This window comes from Camelus ferus, chromosome 5, assembly GCF_009834535.1.
Source record: "Camelus ferus isolate YT-003-E chromosome 5, BCGSAC_Cfer_1.0, whole genome shotgun sequence".
In the NCBI taxonomy this organism is placed as follows: Eukaryota; Metazoa; Chordata; class Mammalia; order Artiodactyla; family Camelidae; genus Camelus; species Camelus ferus.
In genome coordinates this window covers 60172895-60189502 of record NC_045700.1, presented here as the reverse complement: position 1 = coordinate 60189502, position 16608 = coordinate 60172895, and the positions used below count along the sequence as shown (strand labels likewise).

The 16608-nt window shown below is 35.1% G+C and overlaps 1 protein-coding gene across 1 annotated transcript in view; it reads right to left on the bottom strand.

The window, feature by feature from the left end:
* Positions 1–14473, bottom strand: part of ABCA12 (ATP binding cassette subfamily A member 12) — a 155074-nt gene extending 140601 nt beyond the window's left edge. The window contains exons 1-2 of the mRNA XM_014558903.2: positions 13987–14473; positions 2436–2529 (exon numbers count right to left, since the gene is read on the bottom strand). Of these exons, the coding sequence (XP_014414389.2) occupies positions 2436–2529; positions 13987–14055 (163 nt within the window). The 5' untranslated portion in view covers positions 14056–14473. The remainder of the gene's footprint in view (positions 1–2435; positions 2530–13986) is intronic.
* Positions 14474–16608: the final 2135 nt, after the last annotated feature.

Here is a 16608-nt window from a genome sequence, read left to right as displayed (position 1 = left end):
AATGTCTGGGTTCATATTCTGACACCACCACTTACTAACTGTGCAATCTTGGACAAGTTACTTAATCTCTCTCTGTGCCTTGGTTTTCTCGACTGTGAAATGAATAATACAGCCATTATATATATATATATATATATATATATATATATATATATATATATATATATATATGAGATCAAGAAATATTTATCATTATTATTATTAGCTCATTTTAATCTTTTGTTATAATAGATATGAGAAATAAAGAGAAACAACAATAAAAAAGAATTAAAAAACCTAAATCTAAACTGTCATTTTGAAGTTATTCCCTCTCTACCACAAAAGAGAAAAAAAAAATAGCTGCATTGATACTAGTTTTAGATTCTCTACATTACATCTCCAATTATAAAATCACATTTTAACTTCTGTTGATTATGAGTTGAAATCTTGGACATAATTTATATTTGGGTCTGTGCATAAGAGGGTAAGATACAACACAAATCTCACAGACTAAGAATAAGCAAAGGTAGCTTTCAATACCTTTCTCTCTTATCCCACATTATTGAATTTTGGCAAATTAAAATCTCCTTGAGTCCCAGCATTCTCATGTGTAAAGTGAGAGAGTCTCCTTTACTTCTAATAACAAACCAATAAACTATTTTTCAGACAGAGTCTTATAGGGTCTGAGAGATAGCAAAAATACTTTTAGTGTTTGAACTTTTCTTAATTTTGTTCCCTCCTACCCATAAACATAAAGATAATTGCCTCAAAGCTAAATTTATTAGAGTATAATAATAGGTTCATAGTAAAAAATGGTTATTCATTTCCTTTTGGATATTGTGTTTTTGCAGAGGCTTTTAGATTAGGTCTGTGAGGCTTGTGTCACATGGTCTTTCCACATTTTGCTTAGTAATTTACTGGGATTGTAAGAGCACTCCATGATTTTCCCCATGAATCTCTAAATCCTATCAGGTGGAGCCAATTTAAGACTATTCACTCGCACAACTTATATTGCTCTCTTGGAAGTTTTAGAAAAGGAAGTTTATATAACTGAAAAAATCCTTAAGAACAAAGAAATTGGTGGAAATAAGTTGTTGAAAGGAGCTAATAAACTCCTTTTATCACTATTGCTAGCAAATTGATAATTAGCATCTTTAGCCAGAATACTTCAAAGGGTATTTGAATTTTTGTGCTGAATGCATTATTTCTGAAGTCCATGTTACTTAAGATATACAAGAACACATAAATTTGAACAGTATACAGTGGAACTAATCTGTTATAAAGAACAAATAATACACATAAAATGAAGAGAACAAATTATGCTGTTTTTATAAACAACCTAACCAAATCTTATCAACAACTTTACATAATAACTTGTACAAAAGTCCTTTAGAAATGATAAGGTGTTATTCAAATGTAAGGGATTATTTACTCTAGCACCAAGGATTTAAATGCTTCACAATAATTTAACTGATGTTTTCTTTTGAATTATCATATTGTGTATGATTCAAGTAGATTCCACCATGGCTCTCATTTTACTTCTTAGGACTAGGTGACTGAAAAGCACTGCGCTTATTTTAAAAAGCCACCAGTTCATTATTTTCTTTACAAATAAGTCAGCATAGTATTCTTTTATATAGTGAATTACCATAATTCATCTGAAACACAATTTGATTTTTCAGAAATCTGATTTTCAAGATTTTTAGGAGACGGTGGCTTTGTGAAACCAGAAACATCTGACCTGACTTTACTTCTCTAGTAAGAAAACTGACTCCAAAGTTTAAAAACAAAAGCAAAACAACATTGGTCAAATCTTTGGGGTTAAAAAGTTCATCCTGCACAATTCTGAAGACTTCTGAGTCTCTTCTGCATTTCCATTCTAAATCCAAAAGGAATCATGAACTGAGTTGGACACTGTCCCCATTTTTCAACTTGGTAATGACTAAATGTAACTGAAACAGCACTAACTGGAAAACAATCTTCTTTTAAACTAAATGTGTTGATACATTTGCACCATTCAAATATTAGTCCTGCAGAGAGATGAGATTTTTGTGGTACTCTGGATTTCATTAGTTCAGTTGATCAAATTCCAGGCTATGGCTTCTGCTATGACACAAAGTAAAAGGAGGATCTAGCTTGAGATGGCTGCTTGTTTGTGTTATACACACCCTGGTGAGATTTACGAGATTAATAAATGACTCAAAATTTTACAGTTAAAGATTAAAACATATTCTGGCTCCTACATACTTTAAATTTTTCTAGATAAATCTTATAGGCCCAATTTCTTACTAATTCAAAAGACTGGGGAAAAACCATACTAAGTGTTTACACAAATACTTCCAAGTGGAAAAACTACCCTCAAAAATAAATTTCAGAATAAAACACTAAAATGGTAGCCAAATAAATTTTAACCAGCATCCAAAAGTTAGGGAAACAAATAAATTTCATTTACTTACAAGTTGGTTTTGCTCTTGGAGGAAATTTGGTCCGAGTAATAGCCAAAATTATGAAAATAATAACTGGCCATAAAATCAAGACAAGTGTCCAAAGCTGCAAAGTAATGATAGAAAAAATGTTAATTATATTGCTGAACCCAAAACTTGACAAGAAGTACATTATACTATAAAATTCTAACACAAGCCAGATATTTGCCTGTAAATATTATTAATAAGAAAGGAATGTGAGGTTTTTAAAATGCAAGAGAACTTGAAATAAATACAAGAAGGATTTTTCCAGGTTTAAAACCTTAAAGTGACCTTCTGAAGCCCCCTTTCTAGTCACCTTTCATGACTTCTCCAAGAGTGATGATCTTAAAAATGCAACAAAAGATCAGGAACTTCCTACTTGAAAATCCTTTAAAGTTTCCCACTTGTTTGTTGGATAACGCTCAACATGCTAAACAGGGCATACGAAACCCAACATAATTTCAACCTGGACATATCTTATCACTTCCAGTGTCATCATTCTATGCTCAGGCATGAAGCTTAGTGTGTGACATTGGATAATGGCTCAATAAACATCGGTGAACAAATGAATGAACGAATGGTTGAATCAACAAGTAAATGAGTAAACAGGAATGTAAGGTTCTATGCAACCCCTTCCAAACCACTATAAATAGTGCTTTGTGTCTGTTTCTATCATAGAACTTATACTTTTATCATCAATAATTTTTTTACCTGGCTCACGAAATAAACTGGCAATTCTTTTCTGGCAAGAACAGTATCTAATTCATCCTTGAATTTCCACTGGTACAAAACAGATGTTCGACATATATTGCGTTGGAATTTCTACTAGAGAATTTCACTGTGAGACACTTCAGGAGCAGCTTTCCTCTCCATATAAACATGAGTCAGTTCATAAGACACTAACTGCTTAATATTTTACACACCTATAAAATTGGTTCCAGAGCAGTGAAAAACATGTATTCACAAGAACATTAACTGTGATATTCAAACAGTTATAGTACTCAAGCCAAACCATACAGAACAAACTTTGCTTATACCTAAAGTTAAACTTGAACGATGTTTCTGTCTGCTTATGCAGTCAGACTTGTTCTTATTCCTCCCCCATTTTTCAGAGACAATTTGCTTCTGCCAAATCTCAAGCTACTGCCTGGGGCTCTTCAATTCTCCAAAACAATCTAGACCCTTTCAAATGTTGATCCTTAAGTAACTCTTAGCCCAAATTTTCCATGAAAATCTCTAAATGTCTCTATCAGCATTGACCTTCTTGCTGGCAGCAATCTGTCATGAAATTCTTAGACTTTGAGTCTAAAGACAATTTTTTTAAAATGGAGGTAGTTGACTGTAGATCTGGCAAATCCTAAGGTACTTGGTTTAATCATGGCTTAAGAGCTCCCAAACAGGCTTAACAGCCTAGTCTATAACAACACTGCTCAAGTATTAAGGTGCATACTAAATTGCCTAAGGATCTTGGAAACTTGTAGATGTGGATTCAGCAGATCTGAGGCTGGCTGGAGGTACTGTATTTCTTTCTAACAGCTCCAGGTAGATGCTGTTGCTGCTGCTGTCCATGGACCAAACACGGAAGAGCAAAACCGTCCTTTAGAAAAGGAACTTAATATATGGGTCCATGGACCACACATAGAATTCTAAAGGCATACCAACAGTCCATGGACCATACATGGAATTCTAAAGGCAAGCCACTCTACCTAACTAGCAGGATTGTTTACGAAGTCTTGAAATATTTTTATTGGAAAGCTCCTTAGAAATCATCTAATGAACAGAATTCAGAGCAATTGTAAACTTTGATAGAAAAAAAAATTACATTTGAATTTTCTCTAGCTTATGAATGAAATTTAGCACTTCCATTAACAATGAATATAGGCAATGAATCACATATTATTAGAAGTACCTGTGACTTTGTCACCAACAGAAACCACAGATATTTTCAAATCATATTAGTGTGCTGCAGAGACCTCAAAGTACTGTTTACCCTCATTGTAGTATTAAAATTACAGCACTTCTGAATTCACCTATATTTATTTATCTATCTTCTTATTTATTTAATACTATAATAAAAAAGTATTACCATATCATAAACTTGTTTTTAATACCTTAATAACTGAATTTCAGTATAATCGGTTTTATTTATAACCTTATTGATTTTATTGATTTAAAATCATTATTCTTAGATGGGCCACAGATTTCACCAGGCTGCCAAAGACATCCATAGCACAGAAGAGACTAAGAAGCCTTGATCTGATCCAACTGCCTTTTTATTCTCTGGGCTACATACCCAGTTGGGAAGTAGAGCAGGGTACAAGGATCTGAACACCAAGATACTTACTCTGGCATTTTAAAAAAGTGTATATATATCATACTGTTCTGAGGAATAAGTAAGAAAGTATTACAGAAAGTATACTGGAAAAAAACAAGTGTGATAGAAATATAAGATGTATTATTATTCTCACCTAGTCTCAGTATATTTGAAAATCTGAGCCTTCTTCAAAGATCCTAAATACAAGGTACCATTTTTATACTTTGTGACTCATTTGAAATATAGACTATAAAAAATCAAGGTTAAAAACAGTTAATGTTTGTGGATTGATTGGTTTTATATTTTAAGCCATAGTTATTCTTTTAAGAATATATTCATCTGAGCAGGTTTAGTGCCCCATAGCTACTTTTAGGAACATCTATTCATTTTCCATAGCAACCTCATGAGAATTCAGTGAGCAACTGAGATCAACTGCATCAACACAAATTTACATTAACATTCAAATAAGGGACATATGTCATGGAATATCTTTAAGTTATCTTTTGGTTGATCTAATTTGATAGTTTCATGAGGATGTTTTGATAAATTTTGAAATTAATTTTAGACATGATTTAAACCCAGACAAAAATGTAATCTATATCAGAGTAGGTTAAGGTAATTTAGACTCAGTTATAGGTAAAAATGACAGAAAGCCCATAAACAATCTATTATCACAAGATTTCCCCGATGATTTTAGGTCAGAGAGGTTTGGAGAACATTTCTGCATAGTGCACTTTAGAAGGATAATAAATCCAAAGCCCTCCACACTGTGATCTCAGGAATGTTAAGGTTGACAAGCTAATCACAAAAGCAAGAAATGAACAAAATTTAAATTTTCATAGCGGCAGGATTTCTCTCAACACCATTCTAAATATTATCATAAATGACCTAGAAAAAAATCCAATGTCAAGGATCCAAATACTAAACTGATGAACCATGACTTTTTTTGTTTGTTTGTAGAAAGGGCTAAAATATTGATTCTATATACATATAGACACTGGGGCTACTTGAAAACTTTGGGAAAAAAGTTTTTTAGAGTTTCATATTCTTGCTAATATTTTAATTATCTCACAGTGCCTCTATAGCTCACTGGCATTCCATTCCATACCCTCTGCCTTCTTGACATCTAAGGGTATATGCACACTGAGTAATTTACAGTTCCTTAGTGACCATGACACTTGTCTCTTTTTATTTCTCCAGGGTATATTTTCCATTGAGATGTCCCATTCTGTTCTCTTTTTATACACTTTCCCCTTTCTAGAAAATTCAGTGCCCAAAAGTCCTTAGGGGCCCACCAAAGAAAGTCCACACTAGGACTCGGGGCATCATAGTGACCCAGTGAGGGAGGTGGATCCCTAGCAAAGTGAAGAGGACACCTGCAGTGCAGCAGGCAGACACGGAGTGTGAGAACCCAACTAGGGTCAGGAGGGTGTCTGTGCAGGGTGAGGAACAGGCAATCAGGAAGGTTGATTAAAAAGTAAATACATCCCCCATTAGAGGAGCCAGGTTTCTCACTAACCATCACGGAAATTATAAACATGGAAAAGGAGGAAACTAGAATGAACCTTCTAGTGTTGAGTTAGAACTAAAGATATGAGTATGAACTGCTGGTTCATGAAATATAGCTATATATGTGTATGTATAGCTTATTTGTATCTTTCCTTCTTTCCGGTTCTACAAGTTGTTTCTGCCTCATTGTGTACTTTCTCTGTCCCAGTCCTGAAAATACCGATTTTCAAGAAACACTAGCTTCTTTTAGTAGATGAGAACTAAGTGTGCTTGTTGTTATTGGGATGTCACTGTTTCTGAGCCCGAATAGAGCTATAGAATATATGTATATAGACACAAAGACACATAGACAGACAGATAGATAGATCATCAGTTCTGACCCACTGGCCCACATTAAACATTAAAGGACATTATGATAGTAAAAGATTATTATCTAACTGAATAAACTAGGGATCCATGAATCTATGTAGATACAAATAAATGCATAAGGAAACAGGTAGATAAATTGAAAGTTTATGAGGAATGGAATGTGTACATTATCTCAAAGTATTTCCCCATAAAATGGGACAAATTGACATCTTGCACTATCTAATGTGATGCAATACGAAGAACAGAGCATCATGTCTGTGTTATTCCTTCCAGAGATGAATAACCGAGTCTCTACAAAACAGATACTCTACAATACAACAGATACTTCACAAAAGAAATGGTCTTCAATATTCAAAATGTATCAGGGTCATGAAAGTCAAGGAAAGACTACCGATCTGCTACAGACTGAAGGAGACTAAAGATGTGAAAATAGATGCAGAACATGATTCTGAACTGGACTGTTTTGCTATAAAGAACATGATTGAGAGAATTGGTGAAGCTTAAACTGGGTCTAAGGATTTGATGTTGGTATTGGGTTATGTTGGAGGATGTCCTTGTTTGTGAAATGTGCACTCTAAACTATGAGGTAATGAGGCATCAGTCTCCACTAGTTCTAGAAAAAATATATTTGTACTGTTCTTGCAACTTTTCTTTAAATTTGAAATGATTTTAAAATTGGAATTTTTCAAATTATTTTAAAAGTAATTCTTTTTGAAAATCTAGAACCAAGTTTTTAAAGACAGGAAATAAGAAGAGATAAAAGACCAATAAGAGATTAAAAAAACCATATTTTATATGCAGGAACTCTAGCCTGTTGCATGCAGGTGGTAAGGTTTGGAGAATTAATGATAAGAGGGTACATTTCAGTGACCTTGAAGTCAGTGAAGTCATCTGCTCAAAATTCTAGGTTTAAATCTTAAGAAATTCCTTGAATGAGCCAAATGTAAATTCACTCCAAAATTTTCATGTAGAGCTGAGCTGTAGTACTTTGTAACTCAATTGAATTACCTAGTAACATTTGCCTCTGCATTTGCTGAGAACTATTGTTTCAAATCTTTGAAAACCTTTCAAATCTAGTTTTCTGGAAAATCTTCACAAAGCACATAATTTCAAATTTAGGTCATTCACACTTTGTCAGAACCCCTTATTCTAATAATTGTTAGTCCACCTGATTCCATTTGAGGGCACTATTTTTATTATATTATCTTATCATTTTCACTAAAAGTAAATAAGAAAACAAGATACAGTTGAACTTTAATGTTATAATGCAGATTTAAAAATTTGAGGAAATGACTATTACTTGAATGCCTTTAAATAGGATACTCAGTTTCTAGTCTTAATCATAAATGTCATCATTTCGTACTGTCTTATGCTTGGCCTACTTCACATAGTCACATTATCTGTCTTGCCCTTATAGACATTTGAGTTTGTTTTCCTTGCACTAGAGTGTTTGAAGTTGGTTGTGTCTGAAATGAAGGATACTGAATATCAGTACAATTTCCAAATTTCAATGGGGATTCTTTTGCTTAACTCTGAAAATAATTAAAAGTAAAATGTTTAGGATGAAGATTTTTCCATTTCCCTCCATGAAATCATAGTCTTGGAGAATCTTAAGGAAACTTAGTTTGATACACACTACAGTAATCATTTATATAAGGCTTATACATTCATTAATACAGTTAAAAATTATTGAGCACCTACTGTGTACCAGGCATTGAGGTTGGAGCAATTACAATTTTCAGTCTTTTGACAAAGGGAAACATTAAAAAAAATTATAATCAAATGCTAAGTCACAGGAAGCCAAGAAGGAAGATAAAGTGACGGGAGCTGAATCTAAAACCTAAAAGATGAGAAAAGGCCAGGCAGAAGAAAGGATACATGTGTTGGGTGGAGTGTGAGAAAGAAGTGGGAGTCTTTTAAGCAGAGGAAACATATGGGTGAAGACCCACAGACGGGAAAGAGGGTGGAATGAATATTCCAGGAAAAGAAAGAAGTCCAAAATGACTGATACATCAAGAGTTAGGGAAAACATCTCTGCAATATGGTTATGTAGCCTGTACTTGAATGCTTCCAGTGACTAGAAGTTCACTATTTCATGGGACTTCTTCATTATTAGACAACTCAGAATGTGACATTTTTTTTGCTCATGTCTAGGTGATATCTTCCTTCTCATGACTAACACTCATTTGTCTTAGTTTAGTCTCCCCTTCCACAGGAAAATTCTAAAGTATTTGAATAGAGACAAAGTCCTCCCTCCTTCTGGGTACCAGGGCCAGTTCCTTCAGCAATTCCCTGTTTAATATGATTTCTAAATATCTTCCCCAGGATGAATGAATTCTTGTTGTCAAGTGGTATTCTTATAATTGGTATCAAAATTCACTAAAGTACTCCAAATGATAATAGCTAATATTTACTGACTGCTGAGAATGTGCAAGATGCTATGTTAAACCCTTAACATGCATTATCTCACTTAATATAATCACCTCATTTCCTCTTGCAGATGGGAAATTAGAATCTTAAACAGACTAAATAAGCCTTCATTCCATAAGGCACTAAATGGAGGAGCTGATATTTGGACCCAGGGAGCCTGGCTTCAGCACCTGCACAGTTAACCACTGAGTCTGTAGCCAAACTGCTACAGAAATGGATTACTAGCTTTCTTTGATTGCAGTACTATACCTTTATTAGTTCAGCCTATAACAGCATTAAAAGTCATTCAAACGTTGAATTATAACCTAGAATCATAACTTTTTATTACAAACTTGAAGATAACTTTGCCTTTTCAAATATAAAGTATACATTATTTTCCTTCCTCTTCTATTCTTTACTTTTTGCATTGTCTCATAAGCCAAGGATGACTGTTACTTGGTTATTTATATTCAGAAATAAGAGTCTGATATTGTAGATCTGGAATAAACCTTAGTTTCACCCCCAAAACAAGGAAACAAAAGTGGCACAGAGTCCTCAGTTAATTGGGCTTTCTGCTAGTCAACACTGCCATCCACATAAATGACCCATCTGAAAACTCAGATCAAGACAATTTTCTGAAATCCATATTTACAGATTATAATACATTTTGAAGATTGTTAAACTTTCTATGATGTTTATGAAAACAACACATTACTGGACTGCCATTTCTAAAACATCTTTATCTCATTGACTTTTTGATTGACTAAACTATAAAATGGTCATGTCTGCTATGTGCCAGGAACCATTATAAACAAGTAGATCTAAAATTTTAGAACAACTAAAAGGAATTAAAGGAGTAAATGGTACAGATCCAGAAGTGGGAGAAGAGCCTGGAACATTTGACCATGTAGTTGAGTGAATTGTGCAAGACCTAGTTCATTTTAATCTGATTCAGAATTAAATGTGGGATTCAAGTTTAATTCTAAGTTGTTTTAATCAAAAAAAAATTTTACTGCATGGACCAACCTGCTCCAAAATTTTCAAGCTAAGTCTTCATTTTTTTTTTAGCCTCTATGAGGGAAAGTTACATGAGCAAGGTGAGGATTAAGGAGGAAGTGTCAAATTTGACCCAATGTTAGAAGTTTATCAAGTTGTGGGAATGTCTGTGATAGAAAAACTAGGTCTATCATCAAGTGAGCTAAAGTGTGATCCACTAGCTGAACAGTTACAACAGAAAATAAACAGTTGAAGATAATTTTCCTTCTTTAGATCATAAGTTTGGAATTAGATTCCACTTCTATACAGACTTACAGTTACTTCTTGAAATGCCTATTTAGAACCTATCTTCTTAATGAAAGATAAATTCTTATCTTGCACTATCTAGTCTTTAAGCTTGCAGTCTCTTTGCTGTCCCAGGACTCTGTTTCCTGTCATTAACTAGCATCTCATTAAGTGAGCCTCCCTGTTGCTAACCATCTCCAGTGGAATGTATGTTTATTTTTCCATTATTTTTTAGAGTTAAATTATAAGCCCAGCAGGGTAGCGACTGCATCTAATTGATTTTCTCTATTACCTAACATTGCTGTTGGTGCCTAATGTATTTTTTCACACTCCTTTAGTATTCATTTTTTTCAATATAATTGAGAATTGGTGTTACCACTAATATTAAAAAAAAACCCAGCAATATCTAAGGCCTCCTTAGCAATTAACAATTACCTCCTTTGTTGGTGGGCTGAACTCTGAGCAGGAATTAGAGAATATTGGGAAAGGAAACTCAATTTAGGAGTAACAGAGAAGCAGCAGGAGGTAATGGAAAGAACAGATCCATTTTTGGGGAAGGATCTAACTTTGAGTTTTTATATTCACTGTGTGACTCTAGACAAGTTCCTTGAGCTCACAGGGACCCCATAAAATTAAGACAGTTAGATAACCCCCAACAGTCCAAATTTCTGACATTCGATTTTACAAAAAAGAGAGAACATTAACTCTAAGAACAATTTTAGGAAAGTCACCTCAAAAATGAAAGATTCCGTCTTCCCTTTTTTGAAGTCAGGTCAACATGTAGTTTTTTCCATTGTCATTTTATTTCATAGACTGCATAGTTGCTTGAAATTCTTTTCTCACTTTCTAGTCTACTATATACTTTTATAATAAATTTCCTCAGTAATCCTCACTCAACTTTAATATTTTTACTATATTTTTGTTTTTCTTCTTGTATAACATTTGTTTCTCCATTAGCAGATTCCTAACTTCTTCCTCTTATAGACTATTCTTCCCACTGACTTGCTTTGTGATAGACTCTTGAAAATAAAGTGGAAGAGGAGGTCATGGAGGTGATACTAGCATTTTTCTTTGACATTCATTAAGAACTATATGTTTCTAGTGTCACACAATTTAACTTGTATTTTCCTGGTTATAAAAGTATACTTTAAAGTGCCAAATTCAGAACAGTTACAAAAATAGAGATAAAAATACTTGCATTTTTAAATAATTCCTTGATGGATGACAAAGTCCAGTTCCTATACAAAGACTGTGTCCTCTCCTCAAATTTATAAACCCCTTCTCACATTTTGTCTTCTAATTTGCCTATATTTTCTCTCTTCACATTATAAAAAAAAATTATCTCCTTTTAGATTTTTAATCCTAACTTTCCAACCTCTTGATTTTTTTCATTCTTCCCTCTTAAGTAACACTGGCACACGTATATCCTTCCAATGCTGGGTCCTCAAGTCTTCTTTCCCAGCACCAAGACCTAGGACTGGCTCTAGGCAAAACTATGAGGAAAATATACCTTCCTTTATCTTACAGCCTTCCACTTAGAATTATCTTTCCTTCTCCTTTTGGCAACATTATTTTCTAAAGGTCTCTTGTGTCCCTCTAGTCAGTCATAATGGATTCAGGTGGGCCCTCTGTATTACCTCAGATTCTGAACTTCTAATGATCTCACTTCTTGCAGCCAAGACTTATCTGTCCTAGATCCCATTCTCTCAAGGTGCTCTTAAGATCTGAATCATTTGATGTCCCAGAATGAACTAATAGTTCATGTCTTCTCTTTCACTAGGCAAAAGTATAATTACCAGGGACTTTTCAGGGATTCTGGCTACATAAGAATAATATAAGGGATCAGATTAAAAATATTTTAGCATGCCTGACTTTCATCTCCTCTAAATTTGCCATGTCCAGCAGAAATTGACTAAAATGGAGAAAAACTCTAAAGTAGAACATTGATATGACAGCTACTTTACAGGTGAGGAACAAACTATTAAAGTTTCTAAAGATAAAATTTCTCAATGGAAAAATTTATTCACCTGAGGGTATTTTATTTTTAACTTTTTTGTAAAATTGAGTTGTAAGGAAAATATACAACCCTCAGCATTCAGCTTATCAGCAACAACACAGATGAGTTTTCAGCTCCTCTATTCTTTTATTTTGAACTATCGAGTTTTCATCACTTAAGAACTTTACTGTATATAAATTTCTTTCTCTCTCCCACACTCCCTTCCCCTAGATTTCCTTTCACTATTACTTTGAATAAAATATGACACAGACATTTCCCCAAACCCCTCTATAATCTATCTGCCGAGTGTTCCACCATTTATAAAGCACTTTGGAATACATTAGTATGTTTGGTTCTTACCATCCTATAAGAGGTATGGTAGACCTCATGCCCATTTTACAAATGGGAAAACCAGTACTCAGAGAAATTGTACTCAGAGAAATTCTCCTCACCAGCTACATGTTCAAATCATGTAGCTGGTGAGGAGAAAAACCAAGAAGCCAACTCTTGTCTTCTGACCAAATTCACCTACCCAGACTCTTTTCCTGCAGAATTCCACATAGAGCCTACCATGGAGAAATTATGGAAAGTTTTACTTTTGTGTTATTTCCAATTTAAAAACAATAAAATAAAAATATTAATGATTTAAAATTTTATGTCCAATACCCACCAACATGCTACTGCAAAATGTCTTGTGATTTTAAATCCTACCCACCAAATTCACAAAGGCAAATGAACTTCTCTCTTAATATATATGGCAGAACACTTAAGGTGCCAGGCCCTGAAAGCAAACATAGAGTGAGATAAGGTGGATAGATAAAACTTTGATTTCTATGACACATATTATTTGCATATTTATATTATGCAGTTAAAGTTGGGAATTTCCACTCTAAAATGAAGTATATTGCGCGCCTTTTTGGATTGCTCCAATTTTCAGACATTCTTCTGAATACGTGACCACTCACAGAAGTGAATTCCTTTCTCAGTCTCTCTGTAGCCTATCTGGAGAGGATCTAATAGCTGGCTATGTAATTTAAAAAGCAAACATGAGTGTAAGAGCACAAAACAGATGTTGCAATAAGCAGAGCAGACAGACTGTAGCAATAAAGTGATTCAATAATGGTCTCGATGCACGGCACATATATTGACCCTTGTTTGGCATTTCAAGTCAATAATTTTTAGATACTTAAAATTTCCTGGAAGCTTTTCAAACTATTTCCTTTCTTTATCTTTTTTTTAACCAACTTTTCTATCATTTTTGGTTTTCAAGTACATTTCTCCCCTACTTATTATACCTTTCATCTGAAACTTCTCTTTATCTCATTTTTCACTAAACTCATTAAGAAAATTTCTGAAACTGTTTTGGCCTGAAACCTAGAATTCAACACTAGTTCCAATTCAATCAGTGTCAAGGTGCATCCTTTTCTTTGCCCGGGGCATATCCTGGTTTATTCTTTTAATTTACTAAAATCAAAAGGCATCTTCGGGGGCATGTTTAGACTTGTCCCATAAGCTGTAAGACAGATGCAGGGATGATTTCTAAATATGTTATTTCTGCTTTAGAAAATGATGTAAAATTCTTCTCTTTCTACCTGTCTTTAGCACTATATTTTAAAATTGCCTGGAGCAATGACCCTAGGGCCCCCTTCCCTCATTTTACTTACCGGCTGCCTTTTGACACCTAGCCAGTTTTTCCAGACCAGAACCCGAAGCTGATGAAACTGGGAAGCCATCCTTCAAATGCCACGAACGAGAGAAGTCTTCTCTTCTCCTCCACCCCTCAAAAGAAGAATTGGTACCCCGTCCAACTTGCTATGTGTCAGTGGGTCAGAAGCCTTTTCATGGCATAGCTTTCCTAAGGGATGGGGTGAAAAACCCACAGATCTTCTCTTCCTGCTGGATTTTTTCCCTTGGGTTAATCCTTGACCAAGGAGCACTTCTCAACCAATTCTTCCTTTCAAACAAGGACACAGACCAGGATCTTTTCGTGGCTTTTGCTTATTTTAAAGTAATATCCAGTAACTGCTTGTTGCATGAAGTCCAGACTCAGGAGAGAATGAGTATCATTTGGATAATGCCCCACTGGAAAAGAAAAAAAAAAAGCTGAATCCACACCTCCTACTCTCCATAAATTAACTGCCTACCCACACCTTTGAGAAGGTGTCACCTGCACCGGACACGTCATGAGGAATTAGGAGGGACCCTTGCCAGGCCAGTAGGACTTGTCCTACATTGTCTCTCCTCCTTTACTACGTAGTGCCTGCTTTAGCAGAGGCAGGGCACAGAGAGTATTTTACAGACTCTGGGCCTAGTGATTCTTACAGTATCTAAAGTTTTAATAAGATGTTTTAAGACAATAAGGTCAGAGCTCAGCTGAAATGCTTTGAACCTTAGCCCATCATTAGATATACTAGAGAAAGTCTCAAAATTTAGCTTAAAGTGAAGTTGAATGCTTTGATTTGGAAGGAAGTGACTTTGTTGGCTCCTATCACACTCTACTAGGTTAAGAAAAATACAGAAAATAAAAGGTAAGGCTGTAGGTGACATAAATGACATAATGGATTCCCTCATCTTGGGGCTAGGGATTCATGTGTCTATTATAGGAAAGTGATGTTGTTTCAGGCGTTTATGGTTACAGGAGACATAAGCTGACCCAGGATATTTCTAAGTTTATAACAGAGTTCAACTGCACTTGAAATCTCTAAATCAGCAAAAGAAATCTATTGTAGTTTAGGGGAAAAGAAACAGGCTCTGTGCTTGAATTATTCAAGGTACTTTATAATTAAGTAATTTTAATTGTGATTTAAGGGTATATATAACCCAGAAGTCAGGCGCAAAAAGGCTTTTAGGAATAAACTTGCTTAAAAGCTGTAATGATAGCCCATCCCCTCTGTTAAGCAATGCCCTCCACAATCTGGCTCCAGCCAATTTTCCAATCTCACCTTCCAACATACTATCATAAATGCTTGACCCCCTGCCAAACTGGTATATATTACGATATGCAAATGTAACCTCTGCTCCCTGGTCCCCGACTTGCTTATGCTAACTCCTCTACTTAGGAGACATGCCTCCCTCTCAAAGCACCTACCTCTCAAGATTTCCCTCAAGTTGACATTCTCCATGAAGCCAATTTAGATATATCCCATAGGATATATCTTTTGTCTTTGAATCCAGCATAGTTTTTTGTTTATATTTCTCTCAAGGAACTTGCATTTTTGCCTTATTGTGATTTTAATACGTCTTATTTTTTCCACACTAGATTGTAAATTCTTTGAGAAAATGGACTATTTTATATCACAATACTCTACACATGTATCAATGCTCAGTAATGACTGCTAAATTTAATTGAAGAGACAATTTGAGCCAAGACTAGTGAAACTCCCCTTCAGTCCTCACACTTCTCCAAGACTGACGCAGAGGCTGTTTGTAAAATGAGTTCAAGTGATGTCTGAGTTCTCCTTTCAAACCTGGAGCAAATACTGGTTCAGCTACCTGATCCCCATGCCGATTTCTGCCATATTGATGGCAGCCAGCCTGGGGCTGACTAGAGCTACGTTGGCACATGCCCATTATCGCAACTCTGGCTTTGTCCCTACCGTAATGAGTCTCTCTGAGCCCAATCCCCAGGAGGCAGTCTGTGCTGAATATCTAGAATTTGGCCCCTTAATTGTTTTTCTGGACAATGTTAAAGACAAGGGGTTTTTCAAGCAGCTGAGGCCCTTGGAGATAATACCCTCCTTCACCACTCCTAGGATGCAATGTCTAAGATTTGCCTGGCTTTCTCCAACTTACTCCATGACTTGAGCTTCTGCTTTGCTGCCTTCTTTCTCTGCCATCTGTCACAGTCTACAACTCACTAATGGTTTGGTTCACATATAAACACTGCTCAGTTGTAAAACAAAGTGGGATTTGGGGCTATGACTACACATATCAAGGACCATTACAGAGAGTCAATTTATTCAGTCAGGTTAATTCAGGTTAAAAAGCACTGACTCACCATGCAACTGATGCAGGTCAGAGGTGAGCTCAAAAAGTCCCAAATGGTTTCTCCCAGCAGCTGCTCGTCACCTCTCCAGTGTAACCATGGAGCTGTTTTGTTGGTGTTTGGTTAACATTAGTTCAAGCTTCTCTCTCAGGATGTCCTCTTGCCCATACACCTTCATCTATATCCTCTAATTTTCTGATGAAGATAATGTATTTTATTACAACCCATGGCTTCCCAAGAGATCTATTTCCTCAAAGTAATCTCAAAACTATACATCAAGTATTTAACATATGTAAGGTAT